The sequence below is a fragment of the Mauremys mutica genome, chromosome 5 (assembly GCF_020497125.1).
Source record: "Mauremys mutica isolate MM-2020 ecotype Southern chromosome 5, ASM2049712v1, whole genome shotgun sequence".
NCBI lineage: Eukaryota > Metazoa > Chordata > Testudines > Geoemydidae > Mauremys > Mauremys mutica.
In genome coordinates this window covers 58,385,837-58,408,665 of record NC_059076.1, presented here as the reverse complement: position 1 = coordinate 58,408,665, position 22,829 = coordinate 58,385,837, and the positions used below count along the sequence as shown (strand labels likewise).

The window sequence follows — 22,829 nt, the reverse complement described above, 5'->3', positions numbered from 1 at the left end:
CAATTTCCATTTGGCACGAGGTCAGCTGAAACCCAAGTAATCGTATATGGAAGGCAAGAGTAGCTTTCTGTTCACTTTAGCCAGTCTCTTAACACAGATTGGGACAAATATCAGGCTTGCCTTCCTTGCAAATTTCAGATGTATTAAAATAATAGACTGAAGACATCCATTAATGGAAAATTAGTTACAAGTCACTGTCCTATAGAGGTCATTTTCTTACTGGTGAGAAATCTTGCTGGACTATGTTAGACTGCATTGCTTAAACCACTATCCACTGTTGATATAGGAACAGCAGTTTATAGGACTATGATGAGAACACTGTGGTTGTTCTGTTCTCTCTTTGTAGGTAAGTTTTTCTGTAAGGCAGTAGTGCAAAGGAAACCTTATATATGATAGGTATGAACACACAGATCCGGCCACACATCACAGGGGATCAAGGGGCAGGGGTGGATTGGGGGTGGTCCCCTGGTCTGAAGGTGTCTATAGTTAAAATATTAACTAATGCTTTAAAAACCTGAATACAGCATGTACACCAAATTTATTGATACATTTACAAAAATTCATTTTTTGTTAACTCTTCAAGGAACATTTACATTTAAAACCATATTTGGCAATAATTGTCATATAATGTTTTGTACAAGTGACACCTTATGTAGCCAAGATCTGCTAAAGTGAGCTCTTGTCCAGTGAAGTTCCATTCAGTGTGAAATCTGTAACAGTCTAATCATGTATGATCTGGGCAGTCCTGTTACAGTGAAAAGCACTTTTTAGAAACATTTTTATGATATGCTGGAATTCTACAAAGATTGATTGGTGGTTGCTTTTTCATCCGTCGTAAAGGAATATATGTTGACACAAGGATACATGTCTAGATTAGATCCACAACACATTTAAGAGTGTTTGCTCTCTCATTCCCCGTCATTCCAATTAAGTTGGTGAAAAATGTAACTTTAGTATTTTACAGGACATGGTAAAGCTGTTTCATCTAGGTGATGTCTATATTATAAAAATAAAATAAAATAATATAAATATGTAACATGAACCCAGTGCCCAATGTTAAATAAAATATATGATAAAAAGCAGACCTTCTAGGATGACTGGTTTTGAAATATGTTGATATAATTTAATTATTGAACACTTGAAACAATCTTGATATTAAGTTGCGATAACCAGATTTCTGCATCTATGCCAGATAAAGAAGTAAGTGCATAACATTCTGTAATAGAGATACATTGATGAAGGTGAAGGTTACAATCTTACAATGAATTGCCTATTTAGGAATGCATTAAGGAGTTCGGAAATATTATCTCATAGTGTAGTTCATTTCACCTTAAAAACTGTTATAACTAAATTTAATTAAATCCAGCAGTTTGTACAGTAATGTTTCAAAACTCCTCTCTTTATTGTTATAATCAGATAGTTACAGATGTAAAATTGCTGGGATGTCAAAGAATCCATTATGACATCATAAGAGTCCTTTGATGAAAATGTGGTTTAAGTGGAAACACTGTGTAAACTATTTCACGTGAAGAAATATATTTAAAAAATTCCACTAGTTATGCAACCACACTTATGATGGGGTTTTGCGTGTGTTGTACATCTATACATCTGTGCTGATGTATGGATATATATACACACATGAAAAAAAATTATCTGCACATGTCTGGAAATTATAGTTAAATTAATAAAAGTAAATTGAATCACCGGTGTTTATAGCAGGATAACAGTCCTTTTAAAATGACAGGATTCAAAATAAATGCCCATTGAAAATGTAGTATCCAAATAGTCCCAGAAACTATACAATGTAGCTGGTTAGATCCAGCAAATAGGATGTCATGTCTATAATCTGATCAAGAATACCTGCCCTTGTCATTCTTCGGATGTTTCTATCCACTTGTTCACACTGAGGGCCAAGATATCCTTTTTTACACAAGCACTTATTGGGTCTTACACAGACTCCTCCATGTCGACATGCTGGATCACATTTTGCTGTGGGGGAAAAAGTATTCTAATTCATGTTGAGAATCTTACTAATAAATAGAAAAATCAAAGGCATGCACACGACATGAGAGCTACTTCGCACCAGTGACTGTGATGATAAGAAAAAAAAATTAAAAGTATGGAGTATGAAGGAGTTAACATCCCCAAAGACCAAACTGGTGCTAAAAAAAGTTGCAGAATGGATACCCAGACCTATGAAGGAAATAAATACTGTTTTCATGCTTATAAGAGGACCTCACAAGTAATGGATTGTGAAAATAAATAGCTATTTGACTTATGGCAAAATTTTCAAAAGTGTTTAATTGACTTAGGCTCCTCGGTCTCATTTTAAAAAGTGAGTTAGGCACTTGGAAATCTAGAGTTCAGGTTTATAAAGGTATTTAGGCATTATTCTCCCTGACTTAGGTACCTAAATCTCATTTTCAAAAGTGACTTGGCACCTAAGTCCCATTGACTTTCAGTGAGACTTGGGTCTGGTCTACACTGGGGGATGGGGGGGTCGATGTAAGATACGCAACTTCAGCTATGGGAATAGTGTAGCTGAAGTCAACGTATCTTATTTCGACTTACCTCCCATCCTCATGGCAAGGGATTGACGGCCGCGGCTCCCCCGTCGACTCCATTTCTGCCGCTCGCCTTGGTGGAGTTCCGGAATCGACGGGAGCGCGTTCAGGGATCGATATATCACGTCTAGATGAGACGCGATATATTGATCCCCGATAGATCGATCGCTACCCACCGATCTGGCGGGTAGTCTGGACGTACCCTTAGGCATCTATATCAGTTAGACATTACAATGCTAGCAAAGCAACACCTAAATACTTTTAAAAATCTGGCCCAAAGTCACTTTTAAAAATGGGACTTGGGTTCCTAAGTCATTAGGAAGGTAATTTTAAAAGGTATTTAGGTCTTGCAGTGCTCCTCATAGCAACACCTAACTGATTTAGGAGCTTAAATCACTTTCTTAAAAGTGATTTAGTCATTTAGCAGCTTAAATCCCATTGACAGTCAATCCCTAAATATCTTGAAAAATCTGGGCCTTAGGCACTTAGTGTCTCTTTAAAAGATCCCTGAACGTTTACCACTGCAATTCTTTATTACTCAGTTACTCAGAATTTCCAGAGAATTTTTAACTGTAAATATTATATTGAGTTCTAACTAATATTAGCCAAACCAACAATAAGTAACTGCAAGTGTGTAACTTTTTTTAACCCTTTGTGGGCAGTATTATGATGAAAATATTCAGATGTTTTTTGTCATGCTGATGCCACCCTGATGATATTTAATGGTATCTAAGGCAAAATAGATGTGTAAAAAGTCAGATCTCTTGGTTTTCATTAATAATTTCTATTTTTCACTATAAGGCCCTCTTAGAACCAGATTATTGCCTCCCAATTATTACTTTTATTATTTAGAATACGTTAGTGGCACAAGGTCCCATCCAGAGATCTGAGCACCATTGCTAAGTGTAGTCTGACATGTAGTAAAGAGAGAATCCTTGCTCTTTCCTAAATTGCAAGTACTGGACTATATCAGATCATCCTACAGCGAGATGGGGAGAGGTGATTAAGGACTCCATTAGATTCACACTGGAGTGCTTCTTCCTGGAGGGAAAGTGGAAGGGGTACTGTCCAGAGTACAGACTTGGAGATTTTAGGGCTTCTGTGCAGAGGGTCTTCCCTTTTGTGCTGCTCTATGGGATTCTCTTCCCATCTAGTGCTGTGCTGCCATCATCTGTCTTACTTGCTTTTTATTGTATACCTACATCCTTGTCTGAGCCATCCATCAGCTCAGACATCAGCCTGGCTCTGGGATTAGGGTTTGTTCATTAACTTTTGCCTCCTTTGATGACACACCAGAGCAAAGTACTGGGTCGCAGAAAAAAGTTGGAATATAGATTTTAAAAAAAAAGGCTTGGCAACAATTTGATGGATTAAAGATATGTAAGTGTTTATAACCCAGAGAATTTTCCCAGTGGATTATAAACATTTTACAATCATCAGTTATATCTTGTGCTGAAATTCTCTTTAATCAATACATTAACTAGACTCACAGTATCTTATAGGGGAAAATAAAATAAAAAAGCAAAGGCATTTTAATAAAAGACCACATCAAACTGGCTGACTTTAAAGTATGCAAAAGAATAATTGTAGGGGCAGATCCTGCAGCCCCTTCTCAGCAGGTAACGCTTATTTAAGTCAGTGGTAATTCTATGTGGGGGGAGACTACAGGTTCAGGGATTTAGGACCAGATTTTTCAAGATACTGTATTTAGTTGCCTAATTCTCTTTGATTTCAGTGAGAATAAGGCACCTAAATGTCTCTTGAAATCTGATTCCTGATTTATATTACTAGAATTTCCTTTGTATTTTACAACATGGTTGAAAGGTAAAATAGGAGTATATTGTAGTCTATAATTAATTAATGGAACTCTACATGCTCTACTTAAGGATCTCACATTGTAGCCTTAAATATTACTTATTGTAGATCTTTCATCTAGTCTTCTACTTCACCCATTACCATGGTATCAAAGCGCCTGTTTGTTCTGTGCTTCTAGAAGCTACAGTAAATTTGCTTTATCAAAGATTTTATCTCAGCAAGTCATTAAAGGCAATTTTTGGGGTAGGTAATTGCTATTTTCACTCATTGCCATGAACCTAAATACTAACCAGTTCTGCAGAATTCTCCTTCCCAGCCTTGATTACAGCAGCATTTTCCAGTTGGAGTGCAGTGCCCATTCCGACAGTGCCTGGAGCATTCAGACGTCAGTATCTGTGCAGACTGAGCTGTTCTTTTGCATTCTTCAGGGACTAAAGGTCTGTAGAAAAATATACGAGCCAATTACTTATTTAAAAATCAGGGTCAAGGAGAGAGAATGCTTTCACACGTGAAAGAAAAAAACTTGTTTTTTTCCTCTAAAGAAAGCTGTTTAAAATGGCCCATATAGAAAAGCGTACAGTTTTGTATAGAAAACATGTGAATACTGTAAGTGAAAACAAATCTCTTTTCACATAAAAGGATTATAAGAATACTGTCAGTTGAAATCTTTTAAAGACCTTATCATGAATCACATAATTCCTTTTCCTGCATTCAGACTGTAATTGTTGACACTGAACATGGAATGCAGACTGTACTTTTTTCTTAATAGAGGCATGCTCCTTTTCTCATTGGTAACTGTCACAGTTTCAGGATAATGTCGCCCGTATTCCCCCTCCATGGTCCTTCAAGGGTACCCACTTAGGGTTTGCAGATCCCAGTTATCACCTCTCTTGGGTGGTGACTTGTCTCTCTCTCTCTCTCTCCTGCCCAGCCGTTGTAAGGTTGCACAGCTCCCTGCCTTTCACTGTGATATTCCCAGCAAGCCAGTCTGCCTAAAGGCCAGCCCCTGTGCTTTGCTTTCTCCCTGAGGGCTATGATCACTGTAATGCCAGCAGTTACCACACAGCTCTTTCTAAACAAGCACATTTATTCTTAAGGTAAAAACTTTACATAGAAAGCATATAAAACAATTCAAGTTCCTATGCACATGCTAAAAGCTTGCTAGAGGTCATCCATCAGTCTTACTGGGCCATAGTAGGCCAAGTCTTTCCAACCCTTCCATAAGGGTTGGGGGCTCCTGGGACAGACGGTCCTGTCCATCTGCTGGATCAGAAAGAAAGCCGAGTTAGTTGAAACACGGTCTTTTGATACCATAAGCCATTTCTATTGGTTTCTGGGAAAAGCAGTTTGAACTAGGATATGCAAGACTCCTACAGGGTTGGTACTTCGTGGGAGGTGTTTACAATCTGAGTGATTCACCGTAATCACCTCTCCCCTGTTCTTAGTTCCTAGAGGAGCTGTGGCAACCCTCTCTCTAGGAATTGCATACAGTCCCTGGCACACAGTAATACATAAGCTATTAATACACTTAACACAATATGGTCTCCAAAGATATTGCATCTGGTTGCAATATCTGTCACATATACCAATACAAGTTTTGCCATTGACTTCAGTGGGAGCAAGATTGGGTTCTAAGTGAATAGTCATTTTCTCATAACCATCATTCAAAGAAGGATGTGACACATTTTATGTTCTTAGCAAAATACAGTACAATGCGTCTTTGTATGCAGTGTTGATGGAGCCTTGTCAGTCCCAGGATATTAGAGAGAAAAGGTGGGTGAGGTAATATCTTCTATTGGACCAATCTCTCTTCTGTTCTCTCACCAACAAAAGTTGGTTGAATAAATGATATTACCTCACCCACCTTCTCTCTAATGCATCATTTCATACAAACTGTCTTCTAAGGTATTATTCAGAATTAAACAATATGTATTGAAACCACATATGAAGGTAGCACAGAACACCAATGCTCTGAGAGACAAACTGCCTCCTGAGACACTTCCCTGGTGGAGCTCAAGAATTTGATTTTATCTTAAAAGGCCTTAAATAGTTTTGGAACTGTTTAGCTAAGAGGCTGCCTCTCTCCCTGGGCCTGTACTGCCACTACTGAGATCAGCAGCAGTGCTTACGTGAGCTAAACATCCTTGGTACTGGAATTCACTTTCCACACTTACTCTGTTGCAGCCTGGTATTCTTTCACGTGCACTGCAGAGTTCATCGTGTCTCAGAGCCATTTGGAGAAATTGGGGTCCATAAGAGGAGGAGCTGGAGGCTGAATGATGATTTAAGTAGGGTCCCCTAATATGGCAGGGTTAGTGACTTTCGTTTTTGTGAGACTGTCTTTGATTTGGAACAATTGTATTTATTTAATATATATTACAAAGTATTTTATTGAACACTTTAGGTTTTTAATTATGTGGTTTAAATGTTAGGAGCTGCCTAGATTTCTGAATAGATACTTGACAAATCAAGGCAATTTACACTTAAATAATAATAGGTGAGGAGCAGAGAAAAAAGTATAGGAAAGGAACAAAAGGGATTTTTGGACAGAACTTGAAAGAGACTAAGGGATTTTAGAAGATTCTCACCAACAGTGAGAATAAAATAATAGTTGTGTGGAGGGAAAGAGAAAGCTGCTGCTAGGCAAGTGTATGGAGTTGGAAGGGCAATAGAGAGAAATAAGGTAGGCTGGAGGGCTAAAAAAATTTAGAACAATTCTGAACTGGATGTTGAAATGAATCAAAAGGCAGTGAAGTTCAAGGAGATTCAAGTAGGGGGAGACACCTAGAGAAAACTCCATAATATGGTGGAAAGAGGGAAGCATATGGGGTGCGGGGAGTGGCGGGATTTATAGATTGAGTGTGGAACAGCTGGATCTTTAGGAGGTGAGGGAATTGGAGGGAATACAAAGTTAGTGGTGGTTTTGGTAAGGGATGAGGAAGATGGTGTCTGGTGAGGAATATCACATATATTGCCAACTAAGGCAGAACATTTAAAAGCAGGTTAGACAAACACCTGTCAAGGATGGTCTAGATAATACTTATTCCTGCCATGAGTGCAGGGGACTGGACTAGATGACCTCTCAAGGTCCCTTCCAGTCCTACGATTCTATGATTTTTAAGGGAGCCCCTTATTAGAATTTTGGCATCACATAACTGTCATAGAAGCACAGTAGTTAAAGACCCATTAGTTCATCATGTACATTGCCCTGCCAGTCCAAGATTGCACACTTTTAGCTCACTATTACATGTCTAAAGCAATGTCCTTTTTTAGATGTTTTAGCCGAGATCCTATAGTGCCGGCCTTTACAGGGTGCAAAGGTATATTTTACACAAAAATACTAAATATTTAAAATTAGAGTGATAACTAAAGGTTATTTCATTACTCAGTAGGAAATTATATAGACAATAATGGGATGTTAATTAATTTAATTAGAGCAGAGGTACCAAAGAGATATAACTACAATAGCTGACGGTGTCTCAGCCTTTCTGTGTCTTTACTCTTTTCCTCCTCTTCCTGATTAACAGTATATCTTGTTGAAACCTTAAAATTCCACTTATCATGCTTTTCTGTGTCTCATCTGTTCAGAAACTTGGTGTTAGTCCTGCTGGGTGACTTCCATTGAATATGTGGACTTTTCTTCTAGGTGCTCAGATACTCCAGGCTAGAAACTCTCTCTGCCTCCAGTTTCTGTTGGCTTTTCTTTTAGCTAAGTGCCTGGTTTCTGATTTTTACCTGCAGAAAGCACTCTGAATGGAGGTATTTTATGTCATATGTTATGACTCGTGCAGCCATTTTGCAACATCTAACAACATCACTGCCGCATTCTACAACTTCTATTTGATAATCCAGCTTTTTTTTGCCTTGTGCATTCATAATGAAATCAAACTTTGCTGTAGTTTTGATACCAGTGTATATGGAGAGTATACCTTGAGGGATGTCAAGTTCAATTGACAGAAATAATTTACTGCTGAGCACCAATATTTCTTGCAGGATTCTGTATGTCATAGGTTTTATGTAATGTAATTTTTCTGCCAGCGTCTAGATAGAAGTATTTTAGATGCTCAATGGCACTCAATATTTACAAAAGCACAGAATATGTTCTGCACTAAAGAAATTACTCTAATGCTTTCTGCAGTAGCCATGGCCACCATATGTTTTTTTAGAAAAATATATTTCTACATGACTTTAATTCAAAGGGCATGCAATTCAGGGAATCCATTATTTATTCATCACTCTGGCAACTAAGAAGTCTTAGAAGAACATAATATGCATCATACAATACATTAAAAAGTCCTACAGGATATAGATTCAGTGGAATCTTTTCCAGTGGTAAAGCAAACCAAGCTGCAGAATTTTCTATTAATTATACAGTTCAAGTGTAGTTATTTATTATTTATTAAATATGGTTTTAATTTTAAATTGGGAGTAACTGTAACTATAGATCTCATATGTCATATGGCCTCAAACATCCATTTCATTGATATATTTTGTTTATAAAATTCCATGCACCATCACCGGCATTTTGTGAAACATGTACACGTAAGCCTTATGCTTTTCTTGTCAAAGAAGAGATGGAGCCCACCACCTATATAACGAATAACACAATTTCATAGGAAATGCAGGCTTGACTGTATGCATATAGACCCATATTATTGTCATATCCTTAATTTTTCAGTTGTCTCTGTGTTTTTCATTTAAATAATCAGCTTTAACATTGTATTAGCATCAATTTTTGCATTTTATTTCCTAGTATTTTTCTTGAGAGAATCACTAAGAAACTTTCATTTGAATGTTTGATCTCTTACTGTACATTCATGGTGTACCTTTGTGTTTATTTGAGCTATATTGTGACTCATGCTAAGAAACTTTCAGGTGCCTTAAAGGGAGTATGCACTCGATGGATTGGGACTAAATGAGTGCCGCAGTGTTTGGCAGCTGAGTGAGGTGGATTTGTTAATCAAAATTTGGGCCATAAGGGGATGACATCCGAAAGTGATGCCAGTAGTGGGGAAGGCATTTCCATACATGTCGCTCGCTGGAAACTTGGTGGCTGGGTCTGGTCATCAGGGAAGAATTTAGCAGCTGGGGGTTGGTGGGATTCTCACTGAGAGAATTTAATTTCTGAGACAGCCATAGGCTTGCTGCTAAAATGGGTAAGTTGATTATTGGAATGGGAGCTTGCTTGAAGAGGGAGACTGGATGGGATTGGTTGTATAGCAAAATGACTTAGATTAGTGAAGACTGTAAGGAACTCCCAAAGGATCTAAAAAGCTAGGTAAATGGGTAGCATGATGGCAAATGAAATTCAATGTTGGCAAATATAAGATAATGCACATTGGAAGAAATAACTTGAGCTCCTCATACACATTCTTGGGTTTTAAATTAGGAAAAAGAACATGGTAGTTTTTGGACAGCTCAATGAAAACTCTGCTGAATCAAAAACAAGTAATATGCTAGGAATGGGATGGAAAACAGTACTGAAAATGTTATAGTGTTCTATAAATCAGTGCTATGTCCTTATTATGAATACTGACTTCTACACTTGTTGCCCTATCTAAAAAAAATAAAATAAAAAGTAATAGTGTGGAGCCTGATGCTGAAAACTATTTCAAGGTCTGGAAAAATATTCATGTGTGGAGCAAATGAAAAGATTAGGACTGTTTTGAGAGGGAACATGCGGGAACTATACAAAATGGGCCTGTGCGGACAGGGTAAATTGAGTACTCCCGTTGACTGTTTCTCATAGTGTCAAAAGAAGGGGGATTCAAGGAAAAAAATTAAACTGGTAAATGTAAATTTTTTTTGTACAATATACAATTAGCTTAGTGGCAATCATTTCAACAGGTTATCATTGAAGTCTGAGCTCAGTGTAGGATTTTAAACAAGGATTAAGTATTTATATGGATAGTGGCAATCATAGTAATAAAACATAGGAGGATGCATGAGTATCAGGTTGCAGTTTAATAAAGTCCCTTTTCTGAGTAGAAGTGCATTTTAAGGACTTAATATTAAACAAAAGCATAACTTGTGGTGGCAGGAAGAAGGGTGATAAAGGAAAATCCGCTAGTACACAGGCAGGGCCTAGGTAGAGAGACTTCCCATAGCCTCTTTATAATGTGCTTAATTTCAGATAGACACAGTGGGCCAAATTTTCCAAAAGTGTCTCAAAATTGTGTGCCTGAATGTCTGGCTTGCATGTATGAATGAATCATGTAAAAATGAAGATGTTATCTGAGTTATCTGAAAAATATTTTGAAGTAAAGATTGACCTTACAAATGATAGAAACTGAACTCAGAACTTTTACTTGTGAAAATATTCATGAATTGATTTTTTTTTTAATTTAATCAAACAGCTTGATCAGTGTTAGCACTGGTAGGTAAGTTCTGTCTTCTTCTAATGTAGTGGAAATAATGTATTTTATATCAACTTAAGCCTGTTTGACCACTTACGCAATTTCAAATATTTCTCTCTGCTGTTGACACTTGTGAATAAAACTCTGATTTTTTTATTCTAAAAATTTTTAATTTTTATTAATTATCAGTAAGCTGTACTTGTAATGCTTCATCACTATTGATTACATCACTAGTTACTTGGGCTGGAGTGGAAAGGAAGATGGCAAAATTCAGGTTGGCAAAGAGGGCCCAGTGACCAGATTGATTAAAACAGGCAGGTGAAACAAAACCCTGTTATGATTGTTGAGTTGTATATGAAAAATCTTACTAATACTCCTTATGTATATTATGGTAGAGCCCAAAAGCATTCCTCAAGATCAGAGCACTGCTGAATGTGTACAAATGTGTACATATAAGCGAGAGTTCCTGCCCCACAGAACTTACAATTTATGATTTTCAGATCTTTAAGAGCAGAAAGTTTTCAGGCACAGAACAATTGTTTTGAACTGGGTCGTACAAAAGTAAAATTAGTCCTGGATCTGACTGAAGGCCGATCATGCCAACACTTAAGCATGTTGTAATTCTGCTCACATGAGTAGTTCTTCTGTGTCACCTGACATAGAACACGGAGGATGGGGCAGATGTGGAGAATAGAGGGGATCCATAAAGTTATTGACCTAATGTCCCTTCTTGGACCCAGGACCAGATTAAGGTCAGTGACTTCATGCATGTATCACCTACATCTCCACAATCTCCAAGTTGCAGGACACGGCAGCTGTAGCCACGGAGTTGCTCACTATCCCAATGATGTTCTGTGGGAAAGAGTCTTTCACTCCTCTCATTAATCCCTATAAAACACTCAAGTAACCTGATTGTGTGTAGGATTTGGCCCCTAGGAAGTCAACCAAAAAAGCTGCCGCTAATTACTACGTAACTAGAATTGTTCAGACTCTATATCTTAAAGAGTTATTCATATAAACAGCACAGTATTAGATATCTTGCTTGTTACAGTATACATTCATGACTCTATGTGATCATTGTAGATATATGGAGCATAGAATAAAAGCTGCATTTGGTCTCAGGGTACTCATTGTCTTATAAAGGTCTGACATACTCAGCAAATTGAAACATCAAGATAGTAAAATAATTTACATATGCATTACTGTACTAGGAATAGAAGAGTAGCCTCTTATTATTTAATGCAAGTTAAGAAATACAAATATAAGCCATGTTTTAATAAATTAAAATTCACATTAAAATAATCTGTCATTTCATGGCATCTTTAATAAATCTCTTGATAGTTCCACTACATGCAGAATGTGAGTGACTTAATTGCAATGTGTGTTGCTATTCTATTCAGCACACTTGGAGCAATACAATTTAGGAGGCAAAATTCAGCTTTCATGTAATTCCACTGAAGTGAATGCAGTGCCATCAAGGCTGAATTTGGCACAATATTTTTAAAATGCTTGGTGAATAAAACAAACAAAAGATGCATCTCTGTTTGCTCTAGGAATAGAGCATACCCATGCAAATCCTGACTCTGATGTCAAAGGGTTTCACTGCTATGTGGATAGGAGAATATTTCACTTCCCCAAAATATTAGATTTAGTTATTAAAATGATGGACAAACACACATTAATACAAAATGTATCCTAACTTTGCTTTTTTCTAGGGCTAATTGCAAGTGAAAATGTTTGTTTCATTATAATTTACTACTTGTCACAGAATAAGTATTGCATCTCTTCAAGTACAGTTTCTAAAATAAAAATATACCTTAAGTACTGGGAGACATGCCAGAAGCTCGTTACTTGTCTCCAGATTTACTACATGGGAGTAATGTGGAAAAAAACCTCACTGTTCTTAGATTTAAACTCAGCAACCTATAAAATTTATTCTTATATGGTATACTCGTTCATGACCTCTAGTCTTAAGAAATTCTGTCATGTTTGAAAACTAGTCCCTAGTGGAGCCTGTATCAATGTTAATAGCTAAGAGGTCAATGCAACTGCTAAACAGTTTGTATTACTGTCAGGGTGGTCATGAAAACAACACCTGCTGCATGAGCACTTGGCAGCTGGGTCAACAGGCACTGTGGGAATTTATCAATTTAGGGGGCCACTTGCATAACACTTTGACTGATGAATTGGCAAAGACTGGCTTACTGGACTAAAGCTGCTCTATTATGTATGACTTTCTTTGGGATGGCAGAGGAATTGGCTTCCTGCAGGCTTCAGAAAATAGTCAAAAGATGAACTGAACTGTTTTTTCCTTATAAAGTGATAAAAAGTGAAAGCTCCTTAATACCCAATGTTAGAAACAGTAAGAAAATGAAAACAAAACCGTTACAGTCAGTGGATTGTGCTGTGATTAAAAAAAAAACCTCAGTTTTTCCATAGTGGTTACAAAGGACTTTTTGTGGTGTACTTCTGTAAAGTGAAACTCTCTAGGCTGGTATTTACTAAGAGCTTTTATTTCTCTTTAGTGTCTCTTATGGGAATAGTAACTGCATGTGGCTAGGTAAATGAGATAAGAATTTTGCATTCTAAGACTAAACTAAATATAATTAGACATTAATTCTGACTTTCCATTCTCTTAAATGACTTAGAGGGATAGTAACTTTTTGGATAGAAGGAGATAGTATGGCCCACTTGGGTGGGTTCACCAATAAAATGTCTCATTTTGTTGACAGCTTTAAGAAGTGCTTTCAGAGTATATGTCTGAACCATCAAACATGGACTTTTTTTGGAGAATGGATCTAATACTGTATTTCTATTCCCATCTCTCATTAACCAAAATCTTCATGAATGCTACATTTAAATATTATTTTTACATTTTTCTGAAAATGGCAAATGCCTGACAATATGAGACAGTTGTATTAAAAGATATAACAGCTGAAGTTCTTGGGAACAGCGTTCACCTTAGCTTCAAATCACCATGACATAAAGCGCCCCAGCCACAAGCCTTTGTTTGGAATAAATTAATTTGTAAATATTCTTCTGATATCATAAATCCCAGAAGAGTGTCAAAAAGGAATGTTAAACTGAATGGAGCACGTTTGTAGGGTTAAGCAAGTTTGGAGCTCAGTCCAACTCAAAACAACTCCTGCCTGGCCCAAAGATGCTTTGCAGACATGTTGTAGTACAGAACTGTGAAAACTAATCATAATGTATGGGGAAGTATTCTTCCTTGAAAGTCCATGGAGCACCTGATTAGGTATTAGATACTGCCCTCTTTTTCAAAAATAAACAGGAACTCAGGAATTGCTATACTAGATCAGAACAATTGTCTGTCTAGTTGAATCGTGTATGAGACTGTGGCAAATACTGGATGATTCAGAGGAAGAAATGGATTTCCATACCTATGTTTGGCAAGTTTCTTTCTAACCCTAGGCAATGTTTGATTTAGGTCCTGAAGCATAAGAACTTAAGGCTTTGTCCCCACTAGCACTTTTGTCGGCAACACTTTTGTCGGTCAGGGATGTGAAAAAAACAGTCCCCTGACCAATAAAGTTTCACCAACAAAAGTGCCAGTGTGGTCAGCACTATATTGGTGGGAGATGATCTCCCACCGACACAGCTACTGCCGCTTGTTGGGTGTGGTTAAATTATGCCAGCAGGATAGCTCTCTCCTGCCAGCATAGAGCAGGTACACAGGAGACCTTACAGCAGCTCAGCTGCAGGGGTACAGCTCTGCCACTGTAAGGTCCATAGTGCAGACATAGCCTAAGAGTTGTTTTTTTTTCTCTCTCTCTCTCTCTCTCTCTTTGTGGGGGGAGGAGGGATGGGCAGGCAGTATCCTTAACCAGTGTAGTGGTGGTGATGATGATACCTAAAAAAAAAAATGACAATGATTGGGGTGAGAGCACTGCCATTCTTGCTGACCAATATTGCCTCATAGTTTCCTTGTACTCCAGTTTGTCTCCATTTGTTGTCACTTGTCTTCTACTTAGATTATAAACTCTTTGGGGCAGGGGTGTTTTTTGTTCTGTGTTTGTACAGCACCTAGCACAACGGGGTCCTGGTCCATTATAATACAAATAATGTTATCTCTATACATGTTTGTTTGCTCTTTTGAATCCTGCTCTGTGCCTCAACAATATCTTTGGTAGTGGGTTCTATAGGTTAATTATGCATTGTGTAAAATAAACAAAAGTCCTTTTATCAGTTGTAAATGTATTGCCTTCCAGTTTATTTTAATTGAATGTCTCTTGGTTATTGTAATATGAGGGCAAAGGGCAGTGCCCAAATGACCTACCACAAACCATTCTTTATTTTATATATCTCAACATTTCACCTTTTATTAATCTTGTATTCACATCAAATAGTGAGTTTTTTACATCCTCTTTTTATATGTGGAAGTCTTTCCATATGACATTTTCATTGCCCTTCTATCATAGCCACTCATCACAATGGTTTCAGAGCACTTTTCACAATTTAACATATTAATTATTAATTGCTAATTATTATTTTATTATTAGTAGTAGTATTATGGAAGTGCCTATGAGTCCCTGTGATGGATTAGGACCACATAGTGCTAGGTGTTGTACAAGCACATAACATGTTTACAGATGTTTTAATTCAACTGTCCATAATGATGCCTGCTTCTTCCCTTGAGTTAGTTAATTTGAAACCATCAACATGTGAACATAGTTCAAATGATTCCTTCCAATGTGTTTTATCTAGCACTTGTCATTTGCCATTGTGCTGACCAAGCACTCCTCCGGAATTTCTCCTTATTTTCTCTGTTGCTGATTAACCTAAATAACTTGGTCCTCCAGAAATGTTGCCACTTCGCTGTTGACCCCTTTTCCCAGATAATGAATAAATAGTGCAGCTTTACTATGGGTCTTTGGGACATCCCACCACTGACTTCTGTTCATACTGAAAATTTATGCATTTATTCCTACTCCTTATTTTCTATCTTTTCATCAAGTCCTAATCCATGACAACACTTAATTTCTCATATCATGGCAACATATTTTCCTTAATACCCTCTAATTCTAATAGGTTGGAGAGGCATAGTTTTCTTTTATAGGAAATTCTGTCTTTAATTACCGTTTTAACTAATATACCTGATGCTGAAGTTTTACTTTTCTGTAAATGCTAGGATCATTCTCCTCTTCTTCTAAGCATGAAGAAAGCACAACATTAGCTATTATACCTTCCGGTTGCTGATATTAGTGACAAGTAAATCTTTGGATCCAATTATCTCTTGAAAAGTGCCATTTTAATAAGATTTTTTTTAAAATTGCCTGTCTCCTTCCTTTTTGTATGGGTGCAGATATGCCTGACTCTGATATGGTATACATCCATACTGATAAGTAATATTGACCTACTGTCATTTCAAAGCCGAATAGATCACAGTGGACTAGGAAACTTTTAGGGTACTGTAGTACGGTTCACACAGACAGTTAATGTGCAGCAAGCTAGCACTGTAGATTTACACCCAGCGTACCATATGCTAACCGTTCATCTAAACAAGCCTAATTATGATTGTGTGCCTATTTTTATATATCTTCTTTATCTGAAATCCTAATATCTTATTGGATGCCCCAGCCTCAAGCCATCCTCCTTCTAGCAGAGCTGGAATTTCTGACCTTTTCTTTTCTACTAGATACCTAGTGTATCTTCTGATATTGACATATTCAGCAGAAGATTCTGTCCAACTGGAGTGCAGCTCAGCATCTATCAGCTTTCCTCTGATTAGAAGTCTAATTTCACCCGTCTTTATTTTTCTTGCCAGCAGTCTGGTTCCATTTTAATTATCACTTCCATATTAGCCTCTCCCTTCTCTAGTGCCTACAATATGACCATCTCCTCTGTACACATAATCTCATTTGCACAATGAGATGCTGTAGTTTCCCCTTTCTATCACATGGAACCAGAGGCATGCAAGAGAAAGATACCATAGAGCCCTGGACTTAAGCCTTCCTAATAATCCAGCTTTGACTTCCGGAACTAATCTTGTACACCTCCTTGTGTCATTTATACCAGTATATGCCAGTGCCACAGGCTCCTCCTCATCCTTCTAGAAGTTTGTCTAGATGTGTCAGGAAATCTGCACAACACTGTGTGCCTAGTAGGCAACTCTCCAAATGATTCTCATTGTCTCCGCATACTCAGCTAACAATATTTGACAATAGAATCCTCAATACTCATTGCATGTCTCTTTGCGATGTTCCCCAGTCTGTGAGGGGTACCTACTCAGTCTCTTCTATCAGAAATAGAGAGCTGTCTATTGCACTTGCAGCCTCTTCCCTGGTGACACTAATCTTGTAAGCTTCAGGTTCTTTCTGCCTGAAAGTGGCCTCTGCCTAGCAAGTTTGCTATGTTGCCATCCTAGCACAGGCTTAGGTCTTCTGCACAGATACATGATCACCAAATCTCACTCAGGACTCACTAACTTCAACCAAAATAGACCACTTCAAATAGATCAGATAGAATAACTACTCTCTCAGCTCCTGTTACAGTAAATTGAATTATCTGATACCGTAATTCTGAATGAACCATCTCTGATTTCACTCAGCCTGACTGCCATGTAAGACAATCATACTCTAGAAAGTGAGGTCAGAAGACTCCATTGGATATGTTGCTGGATTTTCTCCACACATCCTAATGTAAGGGTGGTTTCTTCTGCTGTTGACTAACAGTCAATTGTGGAAGAATTTTAAAGAAACCACATGGCCTGAGGTTTTGAAGTGGGGCTTTGCAATGGTTGATACTGTAAATTTGTTTGTGAGGTCACAGTGGTGGGGAAAAATTTTATTTGCCAGATGGGGTGGTTATATAATGACTTCCAATTATGGTTAGCAAAGATAAAACCCCAGATCTCCTCCATATTCAAACTCTGAACCTCTACCACTTGGGCTAAAAGAGTAACTTCATTAGTTGGTAGCAGCAGCAGGTAGCTGTGTGGATCTGCTGCTAGGAATGGGGAACAGAACACATTCCCTCTGGCAGAGGAAGCTTATTCTGCATGTCTGAGTTACTCCTTTGTAGCCAACACCCACCATTTGGCTATGTTTGTCCATGTGGAATGTTCTCACTGAGCCGATAAACAAAGCTGCTACTTGCTCCATGTTCACATGTCTCCTGAGACCCACTTCTACCAAGGTGCTAACAAGAAACAGCTGATAGATAATTGCAAGATTGAGGGTAACTAGGATATTCTGTAGATCTAACATCTTTCACAGCATTGTATTATGAAATGTATTATTGAGAGGCAACCATCTTGACAACTTTATTTGTACGGTCTTGTCATTTGCCTTACACTTCATCTTTGTTTTCTTTTTTAGACTTAAAACTCTTGGGACATGGATTACACTTTTGTGTGTGTGTGTGTGTGTGTAAAGCAGCTAGCACAGAGTGGGCACTGTCAGAAACAAATGATAAATTATATTTGTATGGAGATGAAAATGTATATCCTGAATAATACATTAGACATTAAATTTTTCAAAGACTTTGACTTTCTTAAATGCATACCCGATCACCAGTATGCTAGCAATGAATGAAAAACTAATGCTTAAAATGTAATGATGCTCACATGCCAAGATGCTGGACTGAATCCAGTTCACCTAAAAATAATCCTACAATGATAATAGTTAAAAACAAACAACAAACCCTCCTTTGTCCAAAAACTATGTACTTTGCCACAATCCACGTAATTTCAAATGTATGCCAATGTACAAAGACAATGTTTATAGCGCTCAGGTTACTTTCTCCAGTAACCAAACACAAATCTTCCCCCCTGCCCACACATGAATTAGCTAACCAGGAGCACTGCAATGGGAGGTCTGGCCTTTCAGGTATGTCATTTTGAGACCACCCTACTAGACAAGGCAACAAGAACACAAAGCCAAGGTCAAACAAGGCAGCCCCTTGTAACTGGATACTAATAATGGATTTAAGGTGTAAAATTCACTTAAACCTATACACCAACAGACTAAACAATCGAAATGAGGCTAGCAAGATTTGTGTTGGAAAAAAAGTTTTAATTCTAGAAAGCAAACATAAAACACACATAATAACCTTGACTGACAGACTGCAGTCACATCTGCTTCCTAAATAATTGCAGTATATCTGGGTGCAATAATAATCACAGACCCTTAGAATTGTACTGTCACTAGTTCTAAATGCAATTAATTTATTACTACATTCACATCATTATCATGTGCTGTACCAGCAACAACATTCAGAATTTCAACTCTGGTTAGAATACAAATTGTTCACAGGAGCAGTAAAAAGATGATGAAAATGTGGACTATCCTGATTGAACAGGAAAACATGCTGAAATAGATCTAAGGAGCAGGCAGATATGAATGATTCTAATAGTTCTCTGAAGGATGGTTGGGTGAAAGTAATTAGTACAACTGGTTCAATGGTCGTTGCCATGTTTTCTTTTGTGTTACCATTGGGTTCAATCTTGTGGCCTGTGTGCATGTTTTTGCAGGATGGAGGTGTAAGATGACACAGGCCTAGTCTGATGAAGCTGCTGGTGCCAGGTGAAGAAAAGGCCCCTTCTCTAACTAAGGTGAGTTCCCTTTAACTGCATTTCTCCCGCTACCCCTGATGATGAGGACATTGGTGTATGGAAGGGTGGGGTTTTGTGCAAAGTTTTCAGATCCCCTATCATTCTCTTGGAAGTAGTTGCATTGTAAAGAACTTGAAATTGGGGTAAAGGGATTTGCTTCTTCATATGTTGACTGGAATATAGGGTAGTTTAGAAAGAACTTGGGCAATGTTTTTGTCCATTTGAGTCTGACAATTCCTCATTTTTGATGTACAACTTTTGGTGCTAATTACACGTTGGAAAACCTTTTTGGGTGATTTTAATTTCATCACTCTTTTTATCACAAGTCAGAATAATTTTATTGAGTCTATAGATTTTGTTTTATAAATCATTTGGGTAGGATTTGGGGGCCTGTTAGAAATAGTTGCTGGCTTTTAGGTCTTCATACACAATTTGGAGTATTCATTTGGTGGTGGGAAAACAGAAGGTTCTTGTACGGCCTTTGGTTTTCTGGTCACAGATAAATTCTGGGGTGCACTGTTCATTGTACAAACTTACCTGGAGAAGAGGTGGATGACAGCAAGTTAATCCATGCATATTACTGCCTGGAGGCAGGGACATCTCTAGAAACCATTGGGCAGATCCTCAGCTGGCATAAATTGTCATAGCTCCATTGAAATCAATGAGGATCTGCCCTCATATGTGTCCTTCCTGTGTGTGGGATCTCCCATGCAGGAGCAAAAAAGGGATGCTTTGGGGAGAAATGTGTCTGTTCCTCATATAGTCATTGTCAGCCAATTCCATATGTGAACTACTACACCATTTTGCACAGCACACCCGCTGGCCTTGGGCACCAGTCAATAAGACAGGAAGAATTTGTTGTCCTGCCACCAGTGAGTACTGTATATTCTCAGCTGTAGGCACTGATGATTCAGAATCCCAGCAGAATCTTCTATGTGGATTGGTTCAAAAGGTTCTACTGTAAATATGGGAGTTTAGGCTGCCACAAATGTACCCAAATACCCTGAAAATATGAGCATCAAGGCTACAGTAGGGTAAGGTCCAGAGATTGAGGAAGATGATATATAGGCTGCCCGTGAGAGTTTAAAAAATCATGTTATAGCATTTAAATTATACTTGATAGTGGTTACTTTTGGTGAGTGTTTGTGTACCAACTGGCGGCTCCTACATCTGCTTCTAGGAAGCCTCTTGAGAATTTCCCTCAGTTTTTGTTCAAGCATTACATGACCAGAGCTAAGTGGAAAAGTGAAGCATAAATAATTTGTTCTGTTTCACAGAGTATTTATTTTATATTTTGCCCCAGTTGTTTTTATTAAACTGCTTAAGAACAGATTGATCTGAGTCTCTGATGTGAAACAGAACCAGACTAACACGGCTACCCCTCTGATACTTGTGATGTGAATAAAGCAATGCTTACCTTTTGGGGTCAACTATCTTGTAGAGCTTTCCATTGTGAGACTGTGTCATGCTTTTGCTGCTTGATAAAATGTACACCTCACCTGTTAAAGAAATAGATCTAGTAAATTAGTGTTCTTTAATAATATGCTGTACCTCTGACTTATCATCTAGCTATATTTGCAAGATGATGAAAACCTCATGAAATAAATATTTTGCATCATTGGAAAATACAACGTAATTGTACTGTTTGAAAACATGTATGAAACAATTCTTACCAATTAAAACTAGAAATGTGAAACAAACTTTGTAATGCAAATTTAAAACCAAATTCTTCACTTTTAACATTTTATAGAGCAAGTTGAAGATTTCTGAATTTCAAAATTTAGAGAAAACTTCAAAATTGGGGGGGAGGGCGAATTTCATCTGCCCATTCAATAACTTTACTATTGAAATATCGAGTTATATACATGTACATTATTTTTTGTGATGTGAATATGTGCAATGTATGACAGACTATTTGTTACAAAGATGACTAACTGCCTGTGGGGCTGTTCTGACAAATATCCATTATGATTTAAAAACTATATGTACTAGAAAGCATCTAACACCAAGTTTTTCCTTTCTAAAGGTGGTGGTGTATGCATTTGTTGTTCATAAAAGCGAAGGAATAGCATCAGCAAACATCCTATTGAATTCCAGTCTCATTGCCACTCAAATCCTTGGTATCTATTAAGAAGACATTCCTGCCAATTGTGTCAATGCAGTTAATGATCTTTTGATGTCATGAGTGTGAAATCATCAAACTCATTTTTCCTTTACACCAAATTCAGGATTTGAACTCAGATTTCTAAAGGTGAAAGGCTAGTGTCCTAACCTACTATGGCACTGAACTTCCATAGTTAATTGTTTAAATGAGTGTTGAGAGGCAAATATAAGTCAATTACTAATTTAAGAAAATCTCTCATTGGTCTTTATGCAAAATCCAGTTAGCATGAATGAGAATTTTAAGTGCTGAAACAGGAGGAATAAATGGTATTTAGATATTTTCATTCAATTCTTTACCTCCTTTTGATGTGTCTTATGCTCATGGAACTTTAACTACATTTGTGCCTTTCACTTAAATTCATACCCTCTGCGTTTGTGCAGAGATTGAAAATAGGGACCTTCACCCGTTCTGCTACTTCATGGTCACTCTTCTTGTTGCTTCTTACATAGATGCTAAAGAGTAGGAGGGACGATAGTATGGCAATCTTGGTCAAAGAATTAAAAAGAAAAGAAAAGCTATGCTGTAGAGACTGATACAATTAAACATCTACTATAATACTGTATGGTGCAGCATGTAATTTTGATAAGATTTATTTTGTAACTTAATAAGAGGTTTTTCTATTATACCTAATTCATCTTCACCAAATCCCCAAACGTGTCCTGAAAAGAAGCCTCTACATGAGCCACTGTTGCCAAGACATAGAGGTTTCTCTTGCCACTGTTTGGTCACAGGACTCTGTTGCAGCGTTAAAAAATTTCTGTAATCAAACACATACAATGCAAACTGTTATATAGCATTTGAAAAGAGAACTTAAAATGTCCAGATAATAAAAAGGAGTTGCAGTAGGACACGTCTATAAAATTAATCACAATATAGTTTCCCAGCAGGCATTGGACAAACACAAAAAAGCATAACATTCATCCTTCTGCCATCCTTACTCCAGTTGCTTAGTATCTATGTGTGGCAGAATTGAGCCCAAAGTATTGTAAATATATATATCCTGAAAATACTTTGGGATATATTTCTCTTGAACATGGATATTAAGCATTTCTCTTGCTTGGTGTGACAAGACTGCACCCATTCATCCAGAAAGCATTACTTTTTCTCTATCATTGATGTTTCCATGAGACCAAGATTCAAAGCTGCACTGTTATTCAGTTAGACCCCGATTTTGTAAATACTTACACACATGGATTAAATGCTTGATCCATTGAAGTCAATGGGACTACTCGTGTACTTAAAGTTAAGTATGGGCATAGGTGTTTGGAGGATCGGGGTGGATTAGGGGTCCCTGAGGAGCATTTGGGATCAATATCTCCATTTCAACCTCCTCTAGAGATCAAGTATGTTACCTCTGC

The 22,829-nt window shown here is 37.6% G+C and overlaps 1 protein-coding gene and 1 long non-coding RNA gene across 5 annotated transcripts in view; one reads left to right on the top strand and one right to left on the bottom strand.

Annotated features, from left to right (window-relative positions):
* The window catches only part of LOC123372052, a 228,038-nt gene that overhangs the window by 42,898 nt on the left and 162,311 nt on the right, over positions 1-22,829 (top strand). Inside the window, exons 2-3 of one of the 2 annotated variants that reach the window (XR_006580067.1) lie at positions 19,227-19,307; positions 21,334-22,441. This is a non-coding gene — a long non-coding RNA (uncharacterized LOC123372052). Of the gene's footprint in view, positions 1-19,226; positions 19,308-21,333; positions 22,442-22,829 lie in introns of those variants that run through there. The other variant, XR_006580068.1, reaches the window with a different exon arrangement.
* The window catches only part of LOC123372049 (hedgehog interacting protein), a 95,604-nt gene continuing 72,881 nt past the window's right edge, over positions 107-22,829 (bottom strand). Inside the window, exons 10-14 of one of the 3 annotated variants that reach the window (XM_045020010.1) lie at positions 22,098-22,228; positions 20,725-20,806; positions 4,670-4,818; positions 1,861-1,989; positions 107-1,216 (exon numbers count right to left, since the gene is read on the bottom strand). In XM_045020010.1, the coding sequence (XP_044875945.1) occupies positions 1,128-1,216; positions 1,861-1,989; positions 4,670-4,818; positions 20,725-20,806; positions 22,098-22,228 (580 nt within the window). In that variant the 3' untranslated portion in view covers positions 107-1,127. Of the gene's footprint in view, positions 1,990-4,669; positions 4,819-20,724; positions 20,807-22,097; positions 22,229-22,829 lie in introns of all 3 variants that reach the window. The other 2 variants (XM_045020012.1, XM_045020011.1) reach the window with 2 other exon arrangements.